This window comes from Giraffa tippelskirchi, chromosome 6, assembly GCF_054371585.1.
Source record: "Giraffa tippelskirchi isolate mGirTip1 chromosome 6, T2T-mGirTip1v1.2.pri, whole genome shotgun sequence".
Classification (NCBI taxonomy): Eukaryota; Metazoa; Chordata; class Mammalia; order Artiodactyla; family Giraffidae; genus Giraffa; species Giraffa tippelskirchi.
Window position 1 is genome coordinate 98,601,187 of NC_137280.1, and position 21,222 is coordinate 98,622,408.

Consider the following 21,222-nt stretch of genomic DNA (forward strand, 5'->3'; position numbering starts at 1 on the left):
GGCCCCATACTTTGGGGATATGAGGGTGTTAATAATTGAGGAGTGGGCTGTTAGGTCAAGGAGATGCTTGGAGAGCGTCCTTGGAAGGTTTGTGAGGGGCTCAGTAAGCCAGGAGAGGGGCTTTGAAGTCAGCTGTTTGCTGGTTGAGATGAAGCTGAGGGTTTGGAAATGTTATGGGCTCCCATGGGCCCCCTAGCCTGGTCCAGGTCCCCCACTGTGCTGAGTCCTCTGTGAGTAGCCTGAAATCCCCCATTCTCCTGAGCCATTTACTAGGGTTGACTCTCCTGTGGCCGCACTGAGTCCTCAGGTGGGGTGAGGGGGTGGGGGGAGGAGGAGGATCAAGTGAACTTAGAGCCGCAGTAGAAACCCAAGTAGGGAGGGCCTTGGACCTTTGGATCAGGCGTGGATGGGTGCTGCGTGAGGCTGGGGAGGGGTGTCTGGGAACAGATCTGATTTGTGTTTTAAAGGATACAGGGAGAAGAGGAGCAGTAACAAACTGCACTGGCATTGATGGGGCTCCTACCGCGTGTCCACTGGTGCTAGAAGCACATTGAGGGGGCAGATGAGGTGGGGTTCCCACTCGCCTTCCTGGGCCTCTCTTTCTGAGAGACCCCTGGCCCTCCAGGTCAGGAGCCTTGGTTATGGGACCATCAACCCCAGCCCCTTACCCCTCTCAGTCTATCAAGGGCCCAGAGAGACTGAACACTTTCACAACTCTTACCAGCGTTTCCTTATCCCAGCTTTATTAAGGCAACAAATGCTGATGCATCACTTACAGAAATATTTCCTCAAGCACACCCCTACCATTACCCACCCTCAGCCCCATCTGCTGACCCAGGGCCAGCAAACTCTTACCCCACCCTGGCTGTAAATTGTTCCTGAGGCTCCTCCAGCCCCATCTCCTGAAACTCTCCGGGCATCAGGACATGAGAGGACGAGGTCTCAGAGGATGCCCTTGATCCTTTTACAAGATTTCCATCCTTCTATAGATATGACAACCCTCTGTAAAGCTTCTTTGAACTTTGAGAAGTTACTTTTCTCAGTAATACAGTTGTGTCCTGTTAGCTAAATAAGAAACACATAATTAAGTTCTCTTCTTAGCAGAAAAAAAAAGTAAAAGCAAACTCTGTTTTCCCAGCCGTAAGGGCCCTGTAAGATCCACCTGTCTACCTAGGAGGTGACTCAGGCAAACCCTCCCCATCTGTCTTCACTGGGCACCATCTGGTGATAGTAGAGCCCCAGAACTGAGGATCATCCATAGCTTTAGGGAGAGACCCAGCGGAGTGTGGGGAGGTCTCCTGGCTTCCCAGGACAGGGACACAAGGACATGCAGGGTGGAAGGACACAGGAGACAAACAGTAAGGTGGGCAAAGAGCAGGGAACCTCAGTCATTTCCCCACAACATCCCCCCCTAAGCCACTACACATCCCCACACCGTGGGCTCCCAGTGGAGCTCCTTAGCCTAAGAAGGGGCACCAAGAGCAGGGCAAACCAAAGCCAGTTAAGACTCGCCACCTGACTGGGGTTGGCCCTGAGTGCCCTTCCCTCTCCCAGGCTGAGTCCACGCCCTGACATGTTCCACACTGATTCCTGTGCGTATGGGCTTGGCAGAGGGTAAACAAAAATAACCCCTGAATAACCCCTGAATCCCCACTTCCCTAAGCCTCAGTCCCTGTCAGTGAGAGGACTTCTTTTGGATGACAAAGTAGTATCTGAAGCCTCATATGTGGCAAATGGGGGCCCTAAGAAGCCGTTTGCCCCACTGGGCCTCCAGCTGTGGTGGCGAGAGAAATGATGTCTCAGGTTCCCCTAAGAACAACTTACTTTCAGCTTTGGGCAGATTTCGGTGAGTTGCCTCATGTTCTTACAGACTTTTTCTATGTGCCAGTCATTCTTGTGTTTCGTAGAGATGTTATTCAGGGTGGAGATGAAGCCCTCTATAAACTTCCCATAGCAGAGTTCCTGAAACAGGGTCGGGGGCATTGAGTTGAGGGTCCGCTGACCCTCATCCTCATCCATCCCTCGTTACCCTGGCCAGATGGAACCCTGGACTCAAATTCAGGCCAGGGTAACCAGGGATGGTTGAGGTTTGCAGTGGGTTTCTGGTCTCTCTCTAGACATGGGGCTGCTCTGGGATAGTGATCAAAGAGCCCGGCAAAACCTGGTTGCTGGTTCATCTGCTGCCTGAGCCAGAGACTTTATCTTCAGACTCCCAACTTTCTCCCCAGATTTCTTGACTCAACAACTTTTGTTCTTGTCTCTTCCCTGGGAATTCCCTTTCAAGTGGGGTCAGAAATGACCATGGAGTGACTGCTCCTTACCTCACTGGTGTTCTGAGGCCTTTCGAAGGAACCCTGGAAGCAGGAAAAGTTGGTTAGCAACACAGAGGGCCACTGAGGGCAAAGTGATGTTTGATGAAGACCCAGACTTACCTTGTATGTAACATTGTCAGCCATGAGTTCTTTCTCAATCTCAGCACAGACTGCCGTGTGATTGTCCTGGGTAGACCCACTGACTATCTTCATCGGGATGGAATGGCTTTCCAAGACCCATGACGCACAAGCCAGGAGGAGCACGTACAGGTACATGGTATGACTTGAGGGTGGCTCCAAGCTGATCCGAACCCTGGGCTTGATAGCATTTCTGTGAGGAGATGTACCTATATATGAGAGTCTGAGGAAATGCTAAATCTCTTATCAGTTATCATTGGTTTACGTGGAAGATAGCGAGCATCTACGTTATCTCTGGGCAAGATGTGTTTTTCATGCATTTTCTGTGACTACATCATACTCTGTGGATTCTTGTCTTTGCTAAAATTCAGGTTTTGTCTAAGAATTTTTATTTATAATTGCATCTAAAGTCATGACCTTTCCACCTGTGTGTGGGGCAGGTCTTTGACCAGGACCGGTGCTATCTACAGTTGGTGGCCTGACCAGAGCAAGCAAGTAGGGTGGAGAAAAAAACCAGGCAGGAGCTAAAACTCACCAAATAAGCTTCCCCAGGCCCACCTGTCAAGGTAAAGGCTGACCATGCTGCCCACTTGACACTTAGGGAGAGACCCAGTTCCTCACAGACCCCAGAAAGGACACTGGAAGACAGGTTCGGGAACAAGCCCCGTTGACAAAGCAAGGGGAGGAAGGAGAAATACTGTTTTCCCAGTCTGAAGGCCATGGATTTGGGGGGAAGGTGCCAGATTGCATGCAGAACTTCATGTAAAACCAAAAACTGACTCAGAAAAATGCCACACAAGAGCCATATACCAACAAATTATGCACTTACATTCTGACACTCAAAGATTAAGATCACCCATTTGGGGAAAAGTTTGGTAAATATGCTGAGCTCTGACCCCTGTGGTTTGGTTTCTTTTTCCCTGAACAGCTAGTCTATCTGCTGGTTCACCTTGGGAGTGGCTGAAGCCCTGAGTGTGAGGGGCAGGGCATGGCCAGGGTCTGGGCCTCTGAAGGGCCCATTCAGCCAGTGACCAGCCAAGCCCCAGGAATCCCCCACCTGCCCAAGAAGGATGATGACCCTTCTCTGGAGCAATATTCCCACTGTCTGGGTTACTTGGCCTTCCAAGTGTACCTGGAAACCTCTCTCTGGGGTGGGAACCTTTGAGCATCCAGGGAAGCATGTCCACATGTGCAGAATGTCATACCCAGGTGGGCTCCCACCTCCCCTGTGCTCTGACAGCGCTATCTGTCCAATTGTGCCCGATCTGCAGGCCCCAGCCCCCTCCCCCAACTCCCAGCTTCCTCCTCTCCCTGCCCTGGGCCAGGGAGGAGAGCACCTCGAACATTTGCTCATGGTTGAAAACAAACTGGAAAACTGCACAAGTAAGAACAGACTTTTAATAATTTATTATTATAGAAAAACATCTTGAATAAATATGGGATATGAGCTTAAATAAATAAATAAATAAATATTAAAATACATAAATATATAAATAAATATTACTGATCCCTGCCAGTGTAAAACATTTCCTGTTTCCCCTGCCACACCTGTGTCAGGGTCAACATGGCCCTGAAAAGTCAGTGGCCCCCTGCAGCTCTGGCCCTCCCTGTGGTCCCTCCAGTGTGAAGATCCTGAGTTTTGTTTGGCTCTTTGTGGGTAGGAGGGCAGTGATCTGTGAGGTAAGCTCCCAGGCTGGCTTCCGGCTGGTCTGGCCTGCTTCACATCTGGACTGGTTCCCAGCAGTCAAAGGGAATGGTAAAAAGGAAATCCTTCAGATTCTTTTTGAAACTTTTGAAGGTGATAGTGTGGGTTTCACAGGAAGTTTCCTTAAGAAAGAAAAGGGAAAAAACCTGAGTCCAGGCATGAGTGGGTAACATGGGGGGAGGCATCAGCATGTTTCTGTGCTGCCTCTTTGAACTCAGAGGTCAGAAGGCCTGTCTGGGGCCTGCCTGCTGACATGGGTCAGGTGACATCTTGCCACCCATGTGTCACGCAAAGGGTGCACAGTACTGTCAGTGGCAGCTGGACCAGGGGCCCAATAAAAGTGCAAGCCAGACACTGGTCTGCTGCGCAGCTGGGCGCAAAGCTGAGCCCTGGCTGTCTCTAGGAGCCCAGAATGAGCACATTTTAAGGCCACAGACCTCACTTTTCCCACAGGGAAGGAATGTTTGGGGCCTTTTTCCATTCCAGGTAAGCTTTCCTCCTTGCTCTGATGCAATCCAGGCAGCCCAGGAGGGACCAGGGGAAAGTCCTTTTAGGAGGAGGCACTTGGGCCGTGGAACTTCCTCTGGGCCTTAGGCAGGTCTTGAGTTTCCTTGTATTTGCCTCACCTCTGACATCATTAATGGTAATAACAAGCAAGGTAGCAGCTCCCGCTAGGACATGATATAGGCTCTTGAGCTCCAGGGCTTTAACGTCTAGAGTGGTTCTCTCTCAGGAATGGCTGATCATTACAAATCTATTGATTCAAATCATTTGGGGTCCCAAATGCCCACAGCCAAAGGTCTCTCTCCACTATTTCTCCACCCTCCTTGAGTGAGACCTTCCTGCTTAGGGACCTAATGGGGGCACTCACCTGGGTGGGGGGGCAGTGTTGCTTGTAGTGGTTGGCCATCATGGTCAAGGAGCCCGTGAGACTAGTGAGGCTGCCCCGCAGGCCCTGCTTGTACAGCTTCAGGCGAGTCTGCAAGCATGTCGGCTCCTGTGGGAAATAGCCATTCCTTGGTGAGCAGTGGCCGAGTGTGCTCTGGTGGGCCCAGGACATCCTCCCCATCACTGCTTCCTGTTCTCATCCCACTCTCCCAAGAGCAGGGCCTGGGAGGGGCGCAGGATTATTCCTGACTAAGCTCAGGCTAGGCCCTGTCATACACACTGCCTTGTCCCCCCATCCACTGCAGACAAGTCTTGACTCGTCCTCACCACTCAGATCAGGCCACTCTCAGCCAGCATAGCCACATCCCTTGGTCTGATATCTTAAGAGGGTCCCAGCCCCCAGAAAAGGAGATCACTGTCCTCCCACCCTTCAGGGGGGAGGGGGTGGGGGGCTTGCCCAAACCTGTCATGCGAACATAGTTGTTCCTGAAACCCTTCTTTGCCCTTCAGTGGCCAGCACGGTGTCCACAGGGCTTGGTCTCAGGGCACAGTGAGTGTCCCAAGCCCACACCCCCTGTCTCATGACATAACCCCCACCTGTCCCCTGGTGACCCCTATACCCTTGAACACTAGGTCTGTCCATGGCTGCTCAGTTAATAAAGGAGTCCACATGACTGTCACAGGGACAAGGCCTCCTAAGCAAGCTGGCAGCCTTCTGGCAGCCAGCTGGCTGGCAAAAAAGTGGGCAACCCTGTGACAGTCCATCTAAAATAGAGTCAGCCAGGGCAGAAGCCTTTGGGAAAAGGTGTGTCAGAGAGAAGCATCTTACCTGGGAGTCAAACATTTCAGAGACGACTTCTACTCTTTCTTTCTGTAGAAAAGGAAAATGTTCTGTTATTGAGCTGACAAGCAGGATGAGTCCAGCCCAGCAGGGTGGCCCAGGCGTGGCCTGTACTCCCTCCCTCACTCACCATCACAGCAGCAGTGTCACTGCTGTGGTTCAGAAGGCTCAGGGCCTCCTTGATGGCATCCACATGCTGCCAGGGCTGGGTGACAGGGCTGGGTGGGCGAGTGGGTGCGGAGAAGCTGCAGACCACAGTGCCCAGGAGAAGCAGGTTCTGCAGCCACATCCTCTTGAGGACTTTAGCCTTTCTCTCTGAGCACTGGGCTCACTGGCAAAAGAGCTCTTATATACACAGTTAGAGGAAATGATTAATGGTGACCACAGAACGCCAGGGAGGCGGGGGAACTACCTGAACTGTGGAATCTCCTGGCCCTTATCAGCTACACATGGAACGGTGAGCCTTTCCCCCAGGTGGTCAGGCTTGGGGGTTTTCACCAATGAGCCCTTCCAAGAATTAGCAGCCCACCTGCCTGCTTTCTTGAGCGTTCTCCAGCCCTCCCCAGCAGTCTGACCTACCAAGGCTTCCCCCTCCCTCTGAGGGGCCTCTGGGTACAGCTTGGACTTCCTGGCCTGAAGTGGCCAGGGCGGTGCCTGGAAGACACTGGATTGGGCTTCTACCTCCGCCCCCACCCTTGGCTCCCCATCCTGCCTGTGTCCCAAGACGCCTTTGGGCTGGCTGAGCTACGCTGGGGCCCATTCCGACCCCAGTCACCCCTTCTCCTCCTAGAGCCCACAGCTCTGGCCACAGTGAGAGATTGGAGTGTGAGGAAGACTCTCACAGGCCTGCCTTACTGCCCACCTAGGCAGATTCCAGCCCAATGACATGGTCCTGCGACAGCTCACCTCAGCTCCTACCAAGGGTCCAGAGCAGTCAGCAAGCTGTGTCCATCCAGGGCCCTCTGCCCTACAGCTCCTGTGAGCTGAGGGAATAACAACCGTATGCATGTCCAGCCAGAAAGATTCCAGAATGTTCCTCCACGGTGAAATCTCATATGAAAGCAACAGTCCTGGTGTACACAGCCATATTCAGCTCCCAAGCTGCATAGGTGGGTTGGGGCTCTCAGCTGTGGTGGGTCAGGGTTTTGAGTTCAAAGCCTGCCTCCAACACCACCTTGCCGAGTGACTCTTCCTTCTGAGTTGTGTGAACCTTGCTTCCCTCTGCAGGGCAGGCTGTCCCCTTTGAGGTGTCCCCTCTTGCAGGCGCCAGCAGGGTCGTGGCTGCATCCACAGAAGGTACAGGGGACAACGGCTTCTTAACCAAGGTTCTTCCAGGCTTAACTTCCTACGTGGCCCCAGTGCCAGCCCACCTCCAGTTCAGAAGCCTCCCTGTAGAACAGGAACTGCTTCTGGAAAGGTCACAGGCTCTTGAGAGGCTAACAAGTGTTTGATTTTCACAATGGACTTTGGAGAGGACGGCATGAGTTGGTGTTTACTTCCCCATGCTGTAAGTTTCATGGTTGAAGGGTTATGGGTCCACACACTTCCGTATTTGAGTGTCCATGTGCCAGTGTGGTTGCTGTCTATACTTACAGATGTGTCAGGAGGGGAGGATATTTTATGTGAGGTGCATCTGTGTGAGCCCCCATGCCTCTGCAGGTGCCTCTCTGATAGGGGAGGAGCTCCCCACACTGAGTAATGATGTCTCAGGGCCCCAGATGCTGGTTTAACCTTGATTGATGGTGTCAGACATAAGTGAGGACATTCTGCTGAGCCCCGGTGGACAGCCCTGGGGAGCAGGTAGAACTCACTTTCTGAGAGCTGTGGCCCGAACCTGCAGCCCTGGCAAGTTTCATGGCATAGCAGGAGAGTTGTTGTCCTTGTACAGGGAAGCCGGGCCTTGGTCATCCGGACCCCCCATGAAGTCCCTGCCAGGATCTGGGGCACACCATGAGGCCAACCCTACTCATTTGTGCTTGCTGGAACATTTCTAGGTGGCTAAACTGGGGATAAGAGTGTGGAATGTTCAAACCCTGGCTCTTCCTCTACCTTTTCCATGAAACCTCTGCTCAGGCCCTAACAGGGAGCACTCAAGGGGGAACAGAGGGTCAAGGACACTAAATGAAGATGCCACACAGACTGGAAGTCTGTGTCAGACAGTGCCCTGGAGGCTGTGTGGTGGGAAACAGGGACCACAGGCTATAGCTAAGCTTGTGGCCAGGGAGGCAAAGAGCTGGTGTGGCTTCTCTTGAGATGGAAGGTCACTTTCCTCCTCGAAATGAGTTGTCACAGCTCAGACAATTAGTGAACAAACTCTTCCAGTCTGCTCCAAGTCCTGTGCTGAGGACGAGGAAGTTGAGACCCTCCCACTGGCCCCTTCATCTAGCCCTGAAGGCTTTCAGTTCCGTAGGGGAGCAGTGGACCCTCCCATTGTATGATCCAGGCTGGGATGGAGGAAATTCAGAGCTAAGGATTCTCAAGGAACCACTTCTTCCTGCTCAGTGGTCACAGGGCACCAGAGACTTTTCCTGGGAAATGCTGCCTCCCAGTGCATGCAGAAAGGGCAAGTAGAGTCAGGTGGCAAGTCAGGTTGCTGGAGGGAGGAAGAGGATAGTTTAGGGGGAGCGTGTCTTGGGCACAAACAGAGAGGTTTAGGAACAGGTATGGTGAAGAGGGGCTTCGCTGGTGGCTCAGAAGTAAAGAATCCGCCTGCCAACGCAGGAGGCGTAGGTTCGATCCCTGGGTTGGGAAGATCCCTTGGAGAAGGAAATGGCAACACACTTCAGTTTTCCTGCCTAGGGAGTCACATGGGGACAGTCCCTGGGGTTTCAAAGAGGTGACACGAGTTAGTGACCAAATAACAACAACAACGTGGTGAAGAGGAGGCAGGTTACACAGTGTGCTGTGGTGTGTAAGCAAGGAGGGTTAGAGCTACTGTCCATGTGCCCAAGGTGAGGACACAGGGGATGAAAAAGCAGGTGTGTAGGATCTGAAGGCCCTGTTATCTGAGAAGAAGGGCCGAAGGCCAGGACAAGTAGTGTTTAGGGGCCAGAGGCATGATAGCTGGGCAAGAGACTGGCCAGTGGTCCTGGGAGAGAAGGAAAGGAGGAACAGGGGCCACAAGGAGAGATCCACACCAGCAGGGTGGCCTGTGGGCATTGAAGTCGGCACAGAGAGGACAGAAGTCCAGGGGTTTGACAATGAGGTTCATGGGCAGCCACGCATCTTTCTTCTGGAAAGATGACATCAGGGCTGAAGCTGTGACATGGGCAGGCATTCCTAGATTGCACTGCATGGGAAGTGGCAGCGATAACATCTAGCGGGTACACTGACTCAGGGCCCCCAGTGGGTCTGTGGGAGGGTGGGGGTGAGGACCAAGATGGGCAGTGTGACTCCTCTTTGGCCCCTTTCCCACATGGTCAGGAGAAAACCCTTTGGAAGGGGTTTCCTATGAGTGTCCCTCCCACAGACTCTGAGGGAAATTAGGGGCTTGTGGTTTCCCTGGTATCTTTTTCACAGAGGAAGTTATCACAAGGGAAGGAAATGGGCCTCAGGGTGCCTGGCATCCTATGGGACCTTTGCATGAACATCTCGGCTGATCTTGCCCTCCCTGGGCCTGCCACCCCTTGATGGGGGGGGGGCGGGGGCGGTGGTCCTTTTCCTCCCTGGGGACCTGAGAACCAGGAGAGCTATGGCCCAGCCAGTTCATACAATCACTGATGGCAGAGATGGGATTTGAGCCCATATCCATTCCTGCTCCTCTGATTTCTTCTATCTCAGGGATCAGAAAGCCAGGAAATGCTAGTCACCTGGCTAGACCAGCAGAGAGGTGTCCCCCTCAGGGCATCTATAAAGAGAGACTCCTCCAGGGGTTGGCAGGGAAGCTAGGGTGGCCTGTCACCATCCCCAGGAAGCCCTGGGGCTCAAAGGCAGAATTTCCCCAGCAGAGCCTGACATCCAGGCATCTCTGTGTCTCAGTATTAAACTCTCCACCATTGATCCCTGGGTAGCCCAAGAAAGTCCCTCCTCCCCGAGCCTCAGATCCCTCATCTGTACAATGCATTTAATTATTGCTACCTCACATGGGAAATTGTTGCTTGTCCCAGGAAACTTCATGGGAGAATCCTCCTAGGTAGGAGGCATCGCGTTGGGAGTTTTCTAAAGTCCAAACAGGGTAGGGGACTCAGCCTTACTGGAATCTGCAGGAATAGCTACCCCTTGCCCAGCTGCAGCCCAGATAGCATCTTTCTCGACAGATGTGGCAAGGTGGCAAGCCCAAGCACCACCCAGACTCTGGGCTCATGGGGGAACCCTCAGGAGAACCCAATGTGGCCACAGCACTATGAATGGCTCGCCCTTCCTGAAAAAGATGTCACTCTGAAAGGCCAGGCTGTCCTGGAGAGCTGTTGTGGTCCTGCTTTCTCGGTATCCCCAGACCTCTGGCACTGGTGAGTTTCGATTGGTCTAGGGGAATCTGAGGGTGGTTAACCCCCAACCATGTGTGTGTGAACTCTGCATCCATATAGCCCACCTTCCAGGGAGGTGGGTGTGTGGCCGACCTCACAGCCCTCTGCTCTCAGAGCTCACTTCTGATGCTCATGTTGGGTAGGGGGCAGGGAGAACAAGGACCAGACTCATAGGCACAGTGTTGAGGGTATCAATCAAGACATGCACAGAGAATGAACAGCTAGGAGGGGTCAGTAATGAAATGAGAGTGAAGCAAGCTAGGAGAAAGCCTTGAGGGGACTCAGTGGATGTGTGAGTTGGGGTTAGGAGGTGAGTGAGGAACCTCTGACACTCGGCGTTCTAGATCAGGCAGCTGGGTGGAGAGTGGGGCCATTTGCTGTGATGGGGGAGACCCAAAGTGTCAGAGAGGTTTGGGGAGTCAGTCCAGACTGGACTGGATGTGTCAAGTTTGAGAGGCCAGGGGAACTTCAGAAGACTCACTTGTGGCCACATGGGCCCAAAGGTCAGAGAGAAGTCAGGGCATAAGACATGTGGAAGTCACTGGTGAAGAGGAAGTTCCTGGCACCAGAGCGCTGCACAGAGTGAGCCAGGCCTTGGGCAGTACCCAGGGATGCCAACTTTAAGGCAGGGCCAAGAATGATAGTGGTCTAGTGGCCAGGATTTGGCACTTTCACTGCCACAGTCCGGGTTCGATTCCAGATCAGGGATGATGTGTTTTCTGGGGCTTCCCAGGTGGTAGTGGTAAAGAACCCGCCTGCCAACACAGGGGACATGAGATGTGGGTTCAGTTCCTCAGTTGAGAAGATCCCCTGGAGGAGGAAATGGCAACCCACTCCAGTATTCTTGCCTGAAGAATCCTGTGGACAGAGGAGCCTGGTGGGCTATAGTCCGTGGAGTCCCATAGAGTCAGACACGACTGAAGCAACTTAGCACCCAAGTATGATGAGATGTCCTTTTCACTTTACTCCTTGGTCTATGGGGCTTCTTTGCTATTTCCCAGCGCCGAACAACAATACACTCAGGTAATGACACCCCAAGGGTAGGTGCACCAGGCCTTGCCTCCCCTAACCTATGCCTCTCACCCTCCCAGAGGACCCCCTCCAGGGCTGGAAATGCATCCCCCACCTGTGAATCTCTGTCCCTTAAGCTCTTCCCCAGCTAGGAGTGTCATCAGATACCTAGAAGGGGCCCCTGCCTTTACCTGCCTCCTGGGTGGGGCGGGGGACGGGGGGGGGGGGTGGTGGTGGTGGGGGGGACATTGGAGGCTTCATTAAAAATTAAAAGGAGAAATCTTTACCAGAAGCCTTTACAACTTCCCAAAGCCCTTAGGGTGCCGCTCACTTCTCTCTGTGTTTGGGGCTGGAATTCAGGCAAAGACACTGGGCGGGAGCCTGGGAACCCTAGCCCGGCCCTCTTACCAGTCCTCCTAGAGCTGATGGGCGAGTCAAGGTTGCAGATGCAAGCTTTCTCTTCTGGGCAAGATGGGTGGTTCTGGAACGAGCTTCCTTCAGGACTTTTCTGAAGTGTTGGGGCTCCCTTGGACTCACCCCGAGGTCCTATTTGGGCAGGTGTGTCTCTTGATTTCAGTTATGTTCTTCAGGTCCCAGAGGGCTCTGGCCTTGAGGCGCGAGCTCCCTGTTATGTACCTCTGCCTCTGGGCAGAACCCCCTACCTCCTCCCAGCACCTTCCCCAGAGGCCCCCTAGCCCCTCCCAGCAGGAGTAGTGACAAAGGGGTCAGTGAACTGTGGGGCAGGGGAGGGAGATGGCCCACACAGTGTCTCTAGGATGACCAGAGGGATTCCTTGGGGCTCTCTCCTCCCATCCCTAGGGCCATCGACTCATAAACACACACTCCCTGAAACACACCTTCATTTCCGACTCCCTCAGGCCACATCCTAGCAAGGGTTGTGCCAAGTCCCCTGTGTAGGGTTGTGGGGGCACAGCAACCGCCTTTGTGTTGAATGAAGGGCTGGAGGCCAACGGGCCTGCCTTCAAGCTTGGCCACTTTTCACTGCATGACCTCAGACTGTGATTTCCACCTCTGGACCCCAGTTGGCTTATCTCCATAAGGAGGTGAAGGTCCACTTTGCAGGTAACAACTCCCTAACAAAGAAGTTCTGGGCTGCACAGGGGGATGTTTTCTGTTTTGACTGACTGGGTGCCTCCCCCTTCCAGCCTCTATCACCCTGTTGGAAAGAGAGGATGAGAGGGGAGTGATCGCTGGAGTCTGGGCCAGTCTCTGGAGGCTTCTGGTGGGGGTGGTAGGGGGTTTTCCTGTGTAGACCTTTCCTCAGTACCCCAGCACCACCCCACATGCAGCCCCAGGAGCAAACCCTGCCAGGCAGCCTGGGGATTCAAGGTCAGCTGACTAGGAAATGACTCAGTCACGTGGATTTTCCTGGAGAGAGTCAACTGACAACACGGGTGTAGGGCACTGTCCTCCCTAGTCCTGCCCCCTGTCTGGGGTGGGAGGAGGTGGTCCCAGACTGCCAGGAGCCTAAGGCTTTGCCTTGTAGGAAAAAGCAGCCACTGAGTCTAGCCCTCAGCCTGAGGGAAACAGAGTCACATTTGTTGGATGCTCACTGGCATAGGATGAGCTTGTCCAAAATGTTTTCCCCACTCTCATTCAAGGCTCAGACCCTCTCTGAGGGGTCCACTCTTTTTATTACCGCACTCAAGGGTACCCTGGTCCTTCTCCCCACAGGAGACAGGACATAAACAGTGGAAGGAGAGGGAACACTCTACCACTATCACCCCTGGATATGGACCCTCACTTGCAGCACTCTGCCACGTGCCCTACTCCTAGGTGCTCTTATAACCCCATGCTTCATCCTGGCCACAGGCCCAGGCCCAGCCATGCTCTTTTCTCCACACAGCTCCTTTCAGAGCCTCACGTCTTCATTGTCACAGTCTGCTGTCCCTGGCTGCCCTACTTCATCTCTGGCATGGCACATGTGGTGCCCTCCAGGGCAGGCTGAGTAGAGACACTCGCCTGTTGTTGGCTGAAGGAAGTCCCAGGGGCAGCCAGTTCAAGGGCACCTGTCTGGCGAGAAGACCTCAGGCTGGGATTCTGTGGACCCTGGGAAGCAGGAAGGCCTATGGAAGGCCACAGCATGAGCCAAGGCTGGAAGTGGAAGCTGAGTCTGGGATCTCTGAGGAGCTGGTGGGAGGGAGGAGGCCTTGACTACCAGCCAAGGCAGGGTATGGCTGTGAGCCAGTGGTCTCTCTCAGAAGTTTCATGAGGCGTAGGGATGGGAGCAAGCATGGATCTAAGCCCACTGTGTGCAGACATGGAGAGTGGGGGTGTGCTGAGTAGGAGAAGGGACAAATATTCATGTAGAGGATTTTGGTGATAAGCATGTGGTGGCTCTATGAATGGAGGATGCAACTGAAGCACTGTAGCTGTGCTGTGTACCCCTAAAGCTAGAGCCAGTAGGCAGTAGGTACCTCTAGAGGCCTGGGTTCAGTCAAGGGAAAGATTCCAGGTGGTCTCTGGACCAGACTTAAAGGGCTCCTGTGCCTCAGTGGGCATGAGCCTGACCTGAGGTTTTCAAGGAGAAAAACTGAGGCCCAGCCCATGGTGAGAACTCAACCCACCATTCTGGCTCACACAATCTCTGCCTCTCCCTCCCTCCCTCCCACCATGGCTCCAGAGAGCCCCTTCTTTCCTCCAACATCTCTTCTTCTGCCTTGGCTCTTCCTTTTGGCCCTAAACACAGTGATGTGACCCCATCCTCTCCCTCCATCTCCGTACAACCCCCACTCCTCAGGCATGGTTGTCTAGTCTTGCTGTCTCCACAGTGGCTGGGCTGGGCTGAGCAAAGAGAGGGAGGAATTGAGGAGGGACCAGGCTGAGACCCAGAGGTGCCTAGGGCCCAGGGTCATCAGACTCTGAAAACAAATGCAGTGACCAAAGGAGTTCTGGGGGACCTGTCTCCACCTGGCCATTGGGCACCCACACGTGGTCCTATAAGCAACCTAACCTCCTGTGACCCCCAACTCACCCTATACTTTCAGACCTCCACACCCTTGCACCCTGGCACCATCCATCTGACATCCCTGTCTGCACCTCTGGCTGCCTGATGAACTCCTACTCCTTTCTCAGGTTCCCTCCACATTACCTCCTGAGAGAAGCACCTCTGACGAGATCCACACCCATCTGTCCATTGCTCTGTATGTAATAACCTGCACCACACCATCCTGGGCCAACTGCACATAGCTAAGAGGACCCCAGGCTTGACTTAGTGTCTCCCCCAACCCTCTGCTCCAGCCTGGGTAAGCTGTGGAGGGTCTTCAGGGTGCTTGCTGAACTAAGTGAAATGCCAGGGGGAGGAGCAGAGCCTGTTCCTGTAACAAGAGGATTCGCACCATGGAGGGAGGTGGATGATGCCTCTCTGAGTTCTCTCCTCAGGAACTTGCCTTCCTGGCAATTTCTTTTTGCTCTATTTTTCTGTATTTCAAAGTTTATGTAAACAAACAAACAAAACCCCAAAGTTTATCAGTAAAGAGCATCTGTGTTCTCTCATATTACCCATGCAATAAAAAAATACTATTTTTGAAAATTGAAGAAAGTTAATTTACAATGTTGCAGATGTACAACAAAATGATTTAGTTATATACTATATATAGTGTATATATAGTTATATACTGTATATATAGTGTACGTATGGCTATATATACATACTATATATACCATAGTCATATACAATATATATAGTGTACATATAGCTATATATACACACTATATATACCATAGTCATATACAATTTATATAGTGTACATATAGCCTACCAGGCTCTTCCTTCCATGGGATTTTCCAGGCAAGAGGACTAGAGTGGGCTGCCATTGCCTTCTCCATATAGCTATATATATACACACTATATATACCATAGTCATATGAGATTTATATAGTGTGTATATATCTATATATATACACACTATATATACCATAGTCATATACGATTTATATAGTGTGTATATATATATATATATATATATACATAGTTAAGATTCTTTTCCATAATATTTTTTAATTAAAATAAGAAATAAAATTCCTGTTATCTACTTTCCTGCTGAAAAGGCACCTTGGATTTGGAAAGGTGGGAACTTTGGCCTTCACTTGGACTTTGTGCAATTTATGATGAGGCTTTGATGCCCCCTAGTGGCAACTGGACTTATAGAGCTGGCACTAAGGACAGTCGGCTGCTGCTACTGCTGCTAAGTTGCTTCAGTTGTATCCGGCTCTGTGCGACCCCATAGTCGACAGCCCACCAGGCTCCCCCATCCCAGGCTCTAAGACCTGCAGGAGACTGACCCAGGACCTACCATTTGATCATCAGCCATCTCCCTGCAGGCAGATGGACACGACATGAAAATACCCCAGCTCAACTGGGAACTGACCATCTGTTGGTTCTGGGCCACAGACCAGGACTGTGCTTGGGCCTGGTTGTGCTAGACCCAGGCAGGGTCTGCGATTTGGGGTCAAGGATGAAACTGAGCGTGCTGGGCTCATGTTTATCCCAGTTCAGCCTGGAGCAGCCTGGACTGTTCTACAAGAAGGGCAATGAAGAACCTCCCAGAATCCAAAAAGGCCCACCTCTTTCTCAAGTTTCACAGGCTCAATGGACATGAGTTTGAGCAAACTCTGGGAAATAGTAAAAGGACAGGGAATCCTGGCATGCTGCAGTCCATAGTGTTGCAAAGAGTTGGACATGACTTAGTGACTGAACAACAACTCAAGCATGTCACCTCCACCCAGGACCCATAGGTTCTGCCTATGCTGACCTCACACTCCACATCCTCTGATCTCTCTGCACTGAGTCTGTGTTGTCTGACCACTTCCTGTGGTGACTGGTTACTAACACAGGGCTTGGACTTGAGGAGGGAAGGGTGAGACTGGCGGAGAATTGTGGACTCTTGCTTCTGTGCACGCTCTCAGCTCATTTCAGTCTCTAGGCAACAGCTGTTGTACCTTCTGTCCAGAGCTCTTTTCTCCCTGGTTGCTGTGTGGCTGGCAGTTTCTTGTCATTCATATGTCACCTCCTTGGAAAGACCTTCCAAGGCCATTCAGTCTAAAGCAAGCTCCCTGAACACCTTCCATCCGCCTAGTCACTGCCATATCCCCCGCGTCCAGTAGAGGGCCAGACTCCTAGGTATTCAGCACCCAAGGCCTTTGTGGGACTTGTGAGGAGTCAGAGAGGAAGACCATTGCTCCTTAGCATAGCGACAGGAGAAAGTTTGCTCTGCCCTGCCTCCCCTGAACCCTCAGACTGGAGAAAGTACACTGGGCAGGATGCAGGGGAGCCAGAGAAGGAGGCACTCAGAGCTAAAGGGTCAGTGGGACCCCAAGGGTCATGTGGCAGACTGAAGCCACATTCAGTGATGCCCCAGCCTCTGTCATTCAGATCAGTCTGTGCCACCCCAGGGCTACAGTGGCAGTCCTCCCAGTGGGTCCCTGCCTACCCATCTCTTTTCAGGGCTCTGTCCTTGAGTAGTGTGAATAACCCAAAGGTATGCAACGTTTGAGCTAGTCTTTTGTTCTTCCATGTATTCATTTTTTCTTTTTCAGTAAGATTCCAAATCCCCTAAACGCACTTTATAGTAAGTTTTTTCAAAAGAATTATTGCACACATTTTCACATCCTTCATAAGATACAGGAGACTGTTTCTGACTTTTAAAAAATATATTTATTTATTTGTAATTGATGGTTGCTTTACAATATTGGTTTGATTTCTGTCATACATCAACATGAATTAATCATAGGTATACATATGTCCCCCCTCACTCTTGAATGTCCCTCCCACCTCCCACCCATTCCTACCCATCTAGGTTATTACAGAGCCCCAGTTTGAGTTCCCTGAGTCATACAGCAAATTCCCATTGGATATCTATTTACATATGTTAGTGTATATGCTTCCATGCTGCTCTCTTCATTCATTTCACCCTCTCCCTCTTCTCCCCCACCCTTGTCATAAGTCTGTTCTCTATCTCTGCTTCTCCATTGCTGCTCTGTGAACAGGTTTATTAGTGCCATCCTTCTAGATTCCCTATATATGCGTTAGTATATGATATTTGTTTTTCTTTTTCTGACTTCCTGCACTCTGCATAATAGGCTCTAGGTTCATCCACTTTATTAGAACTGACTGAAATGCATTCCTTTTTATGGCTGAGTACTATTCCATTGCATCTATGTACCATAGCTTCTTTATCCATTCATCTGTTGATGGATGTCTAGGTTGATTCCATGCCCTAGCTGTCTTAAATAGCCAAAGCAATCCTGAGAAAGAAAAATGGAGCTGGAAGAATCAACTTACCTGATTTCAAACTATACTACAAAGCTACAGTCATCAAGATAGTATGGTACTGGCTCAATGACTTGTTTTTATTATGTTATTCCTGGTCTACTTTAATAAGAAAGATTTCAGTCTGCTCTATTAGTAATTCAAAAGCTAGATTGCATCTTCTCTTTTACTACCTTCACTCATCATTTTGAAGCATCCTAATACTTCACTAGGCATTAGAAAATATGCTGGAAAAGGGCTATTTAAATACTCAAGAGTGTCACTCGTTACTTCAAGTAAACAGCTTTTTTAAATGAACTTGGCATGTTGAATCAGGATCAGGGCATGCAAGGCTGCAGTAACAGTGTGGGTAAAGGTTTAGAGGTGTGAAAAAAGGTGTGTGGTTCACCTAGGAAGCCACAGCACTTCTGTTACCTGGAGCATTGAGAAGATAGGTAGCTGTGAGAGTAGGAAAATAGAAGCGCTAGATGAAATCAGGCCTTTTATGCTACCCTAGGTCTCTGTATGGGTCTTTCCTGGTGACTCAGTGGTCAAGAATCCACCTGTCAATGCAGGAGATGCAGGTTTGATCCTTGGGTCAGGAAGAGTCCCTGGAGAAGGAAATGGCAATCCACTCTAGTATTTTTGCCTGGGAAATCCCATGGACAGAGGAGCCTGGTGGGCTATGGTCCATGGGATCACAAAAGAGTTGGACACGACTTAGTGACTAACCAACAACAGCAAAGTATCTAGACATGGTCCAGAAGACCCTCCAGGACTGGAAAATTAAGTATAAACCAACCTGACCACATTTGCCTTTTCTAAATTCAATCTGGCTCCCCAGTGGACTACAGATTGCCAAGGTATGGGTACAAGGGCCCATCCGGTGCAGGGAGGCATGTTAAATCATCAGGTGAGAGAGTTACTAAGACCTGAGTCAAACTGAGACACTAGCAACAAAGCATTTGTTCAGAGAGTGTAGTTTATTTTCACAGATGTGTACCTCAGTTTCAAACCTGAGATACAAATGAACATACTCCCAAGTCCCCATCTTAAGTCTTGTCCAGAAGGAGCAGAACATGGCTCCTCTGCTAAAATAAATACCCTTCACATTTGCACAAGGTAATAAATAAATACATACATAAATAAATAAGTCTCAATAGATTAAAAATGAGAACATAATCGCAAAAGGACAAATGGGGGCCACACATTCAGGAATTAAATAGTTAATGATTCATCTGACTCCACAGGAGAAAATTACTTCTTCCAGGCCTGGACCATGTGAGAAACATCGAAGAAATTTAGGACAGTCTGTTGTCACTGATGTTCTGAGGCTTCGGAGAGGGAACTGGGCTTCAGACTTCAGATGTTAGGAAGACCATATCTTCTTGGACTTCAGATAGCCTTTAATGAAAGCCAAATATTCTTCCAATTTCATCCGAAAATCCCCCAAGTTTTTGTTCTTAATAAGAATTGTATCTTCCTGTGTAGAAACAAGAAGGAGGCATCATCAGATGGAGCCAGGTTGGAAAGTGGATGACAGGCTGGGGTCAGGTTGTGGCTCAGGGCATCACCTCAGGGGCATTTTGGGGGCAGCTTACCGTGGATGTGGTTGTGGGCAGCACTGGCTGGAATTCCTGTGGGGAGAGACCAAAGCAAACAGTCAGAGACTCTCCTCGATAACAAGCAAGACCCGCTACCCTCCTACCAGAGGAAGGGCAGGGTCAAGGTAGGGATCCCCAAGCCCTTGACAGCTTCACATACCTTAAGATTTTTCATGATTTTTGAATCATTTCCAAAAGTCTCTGTGGCAAATGTCATGAATACTTTCAGGTTTGCCTGCAGAAGGCTCTCTTTCTAAGGGGACAAAGAATACATGTAAGGGGGAAAAGCTGGAGAGTGTCCTTCTCATGGCTGGGCTGAAGTCACCCTCACAGTTTTCCAAGCCTGCTTTTGGGGACATCCCGGATAGCCCCTTCCTAGTCCTATTCTTGCCCCACGTGGGTCCCTGAACTGCTCCAAAGGTCACCAGCCAAGAGGTGAATGCACACCCCAGACAAGCTTTACATCACCCACGTCCCAAGCCTGTGGCTCTTGCGAGCTGCATGAAGGGCCTGGATGGATCTTTTTGTGCTTGGGGGAAAAAATATTTCCCCAAACAGACTCTAAAAAGGCAAAAGGCTGCCTAAGGGAAATATTTGCAGCTAAAAGGCCATGACTGAATTAACGGCTCCTTAAAATAAGGAAGACAATCACAGAGACGCCAGTGTGAAAAGGGGTGCAGTGTGTGAACTGTTAGTGCCTAAGAGAGGGGAAATGCAAATAGCTAATGAACTCAGGAGAGAGTCTACCTCCTGTTTGACCCAAGAATTGCCATGCAAGCAAAGGTGAAATAACCGCTTTAGGAAAAATAGCTAAAAGTGATGATGACTAGTGCTGGTTGGCATTGGAAAACATGACTCAATTATTTAAGGAAAAGGAAGGTGGCAGGCATGATCCTGTGAGAAATTTTAGTCTGCCAGCCCAGAAACTGCCCCACTGAGCTTAAGTCCTCTGGTATTGTTCATCTAGAGCTGCCTTTTCATTTTGTAATAAAAAAAAATCATTTTCATTATTACAGCCATAACTGGGGAAATGTCCTGAGCACCCGTTAAGCACCAGACACTGGTCTGGGAACTTGATGCACAGCGTGCATTTAATTTTCACAACAATACCACTGAGATAGGTGCTGTTAACCCTATTTACAGATGAAAACACAGAGGCGTGACATGCCTGAGGTCACCAGGCAGGAAGTAGATGGGAACCCACCCAAGTGCACCCATGTGTGGGGCTGAACTCTTACCGTCAGGAAATTCTTCTCATCTGAGTTCAAGGAGTCCTGTTGAGGCAGAGAGAGAGCAAGCCCCTGAGTCCTATTGGCCCAAGGCACCTGCCAGCCCTTCCCTGCCCCTTGCCAACCTTATCCCAGCTACTCACTTCTGGACTCGGAGTTATTGTCTTTAGGTCATCCATAATTTCCTTCATCAAATTATAATATGGAGTCCTCGATGTTGTGACAGGCAACCCCTTTGCCTGAGGGTAATGGAGTGCAAGCAGGAGCAGGAACAGATGCAAGATGGAGAGACTGCTCATGTTTGGGCTGGCAGGATGGTTTCTGTCTTGTCCAGGTCCTTTGCGGCATTCTGAAGTGTCCGAGACAGGCTCCGACTTTTATTCAGTGTGCCCATGCCCCGGGGAAGCGAGGGGAGGGCGGGCTTCGGAAGAATCTTTATCTGACATGGAACCTCCATAGCAAACCACAGACTTATTCATCACTTTCTAGTACTCGAGATCAGTGAAACTTGAAAAAAAAATTACTCAAAGGTATCTCTTTATCTTGCCAAGGAGGCTAAGAGACAGGCAGGTCACTGGGCAGAGTGGGGATAGGTAAGAGATCCTGTCTGACAGGTGAGGGGTCCCCTGACTCTGAGCTCCTGCCCAGTGGGATGTGGTCCTGCCATGCCCTGGACATCCCTGACCTGCTGCCCACCTCACCTGGCACTGCCTGGTTCTGAATGGGTGGCCAGGTGAAGGCCCAGTGGAGCAGGCAG

The 21,222-nt window shown here is 50.8% G+C and overlaps 2 protein-coding genes and 1 pseudogene across 3 annotated transcripts; all 3 read right to left on the reverse strand.

Annotated features, from left to right (window-relative positions):
• Positions 1-717: 717 nt before the first annotated feature.
• On the reverse strand, positions 718-2,641 carry LOC145510066 (uncharacterized; annotated as a pseudogene). The gene is made up of 4 exons (XR_014056656.1): positions 2,433-2,641; positions 2,322-2,354; positions 1,825-1,962; positions 718-1,065 (listed from the first exon to the last, which is right to left on the reverse strand). The product of XR_014056656.1 is annotated as an uncharacterized LOC145510066 (transcript).
• A 1,528-nt stretch (positions 2,642-4,169) lies between these two features.
• Positions 4,170-6,173, reverse strand: CSF2 (colony stimulating factor 2). Its single transcript, XM_081503043.1, has 4 exons — positions 6,015-6,173; positions 5,873-5,914; positions 5,027-5,152; positions 4,170-4,277 (listed from the first exon to the last, which is right to left on the reverse strand). Exons 1-4 carry the CDS (start codon positions 6,171-6,173, stop codon positions 4,170-4,172), a joined length of 435 nt encoding a protein of 144 aa, XP_081359169.1.
• A 12,828-nt stretch (positions 6,174-19,001) lies between these two features.
• LOC145509091 (interleukin-3-like) lies at positions 19,002-20,764 on the reverse strand. Its single transcript, XM_081497042.1, has 5 exons — positions 20,609-20,764; positions 20,475-20,510; positions 19,397-19,489; positions 19,234-19,269; positions 19,002-19,115 (listed from the first exon to the last, which is right to left on the reverse strand). Exons 1-5 carry the CDS (start codon positions 20,762-20,764, stop codon positions 19,002-19,004), a joined length of 435 nt encoding a protein of 144 aa, XP_081353168.1.
• Between the last annotated feature and the right edge of the window lie 458 nt (positions 20,765-21,222).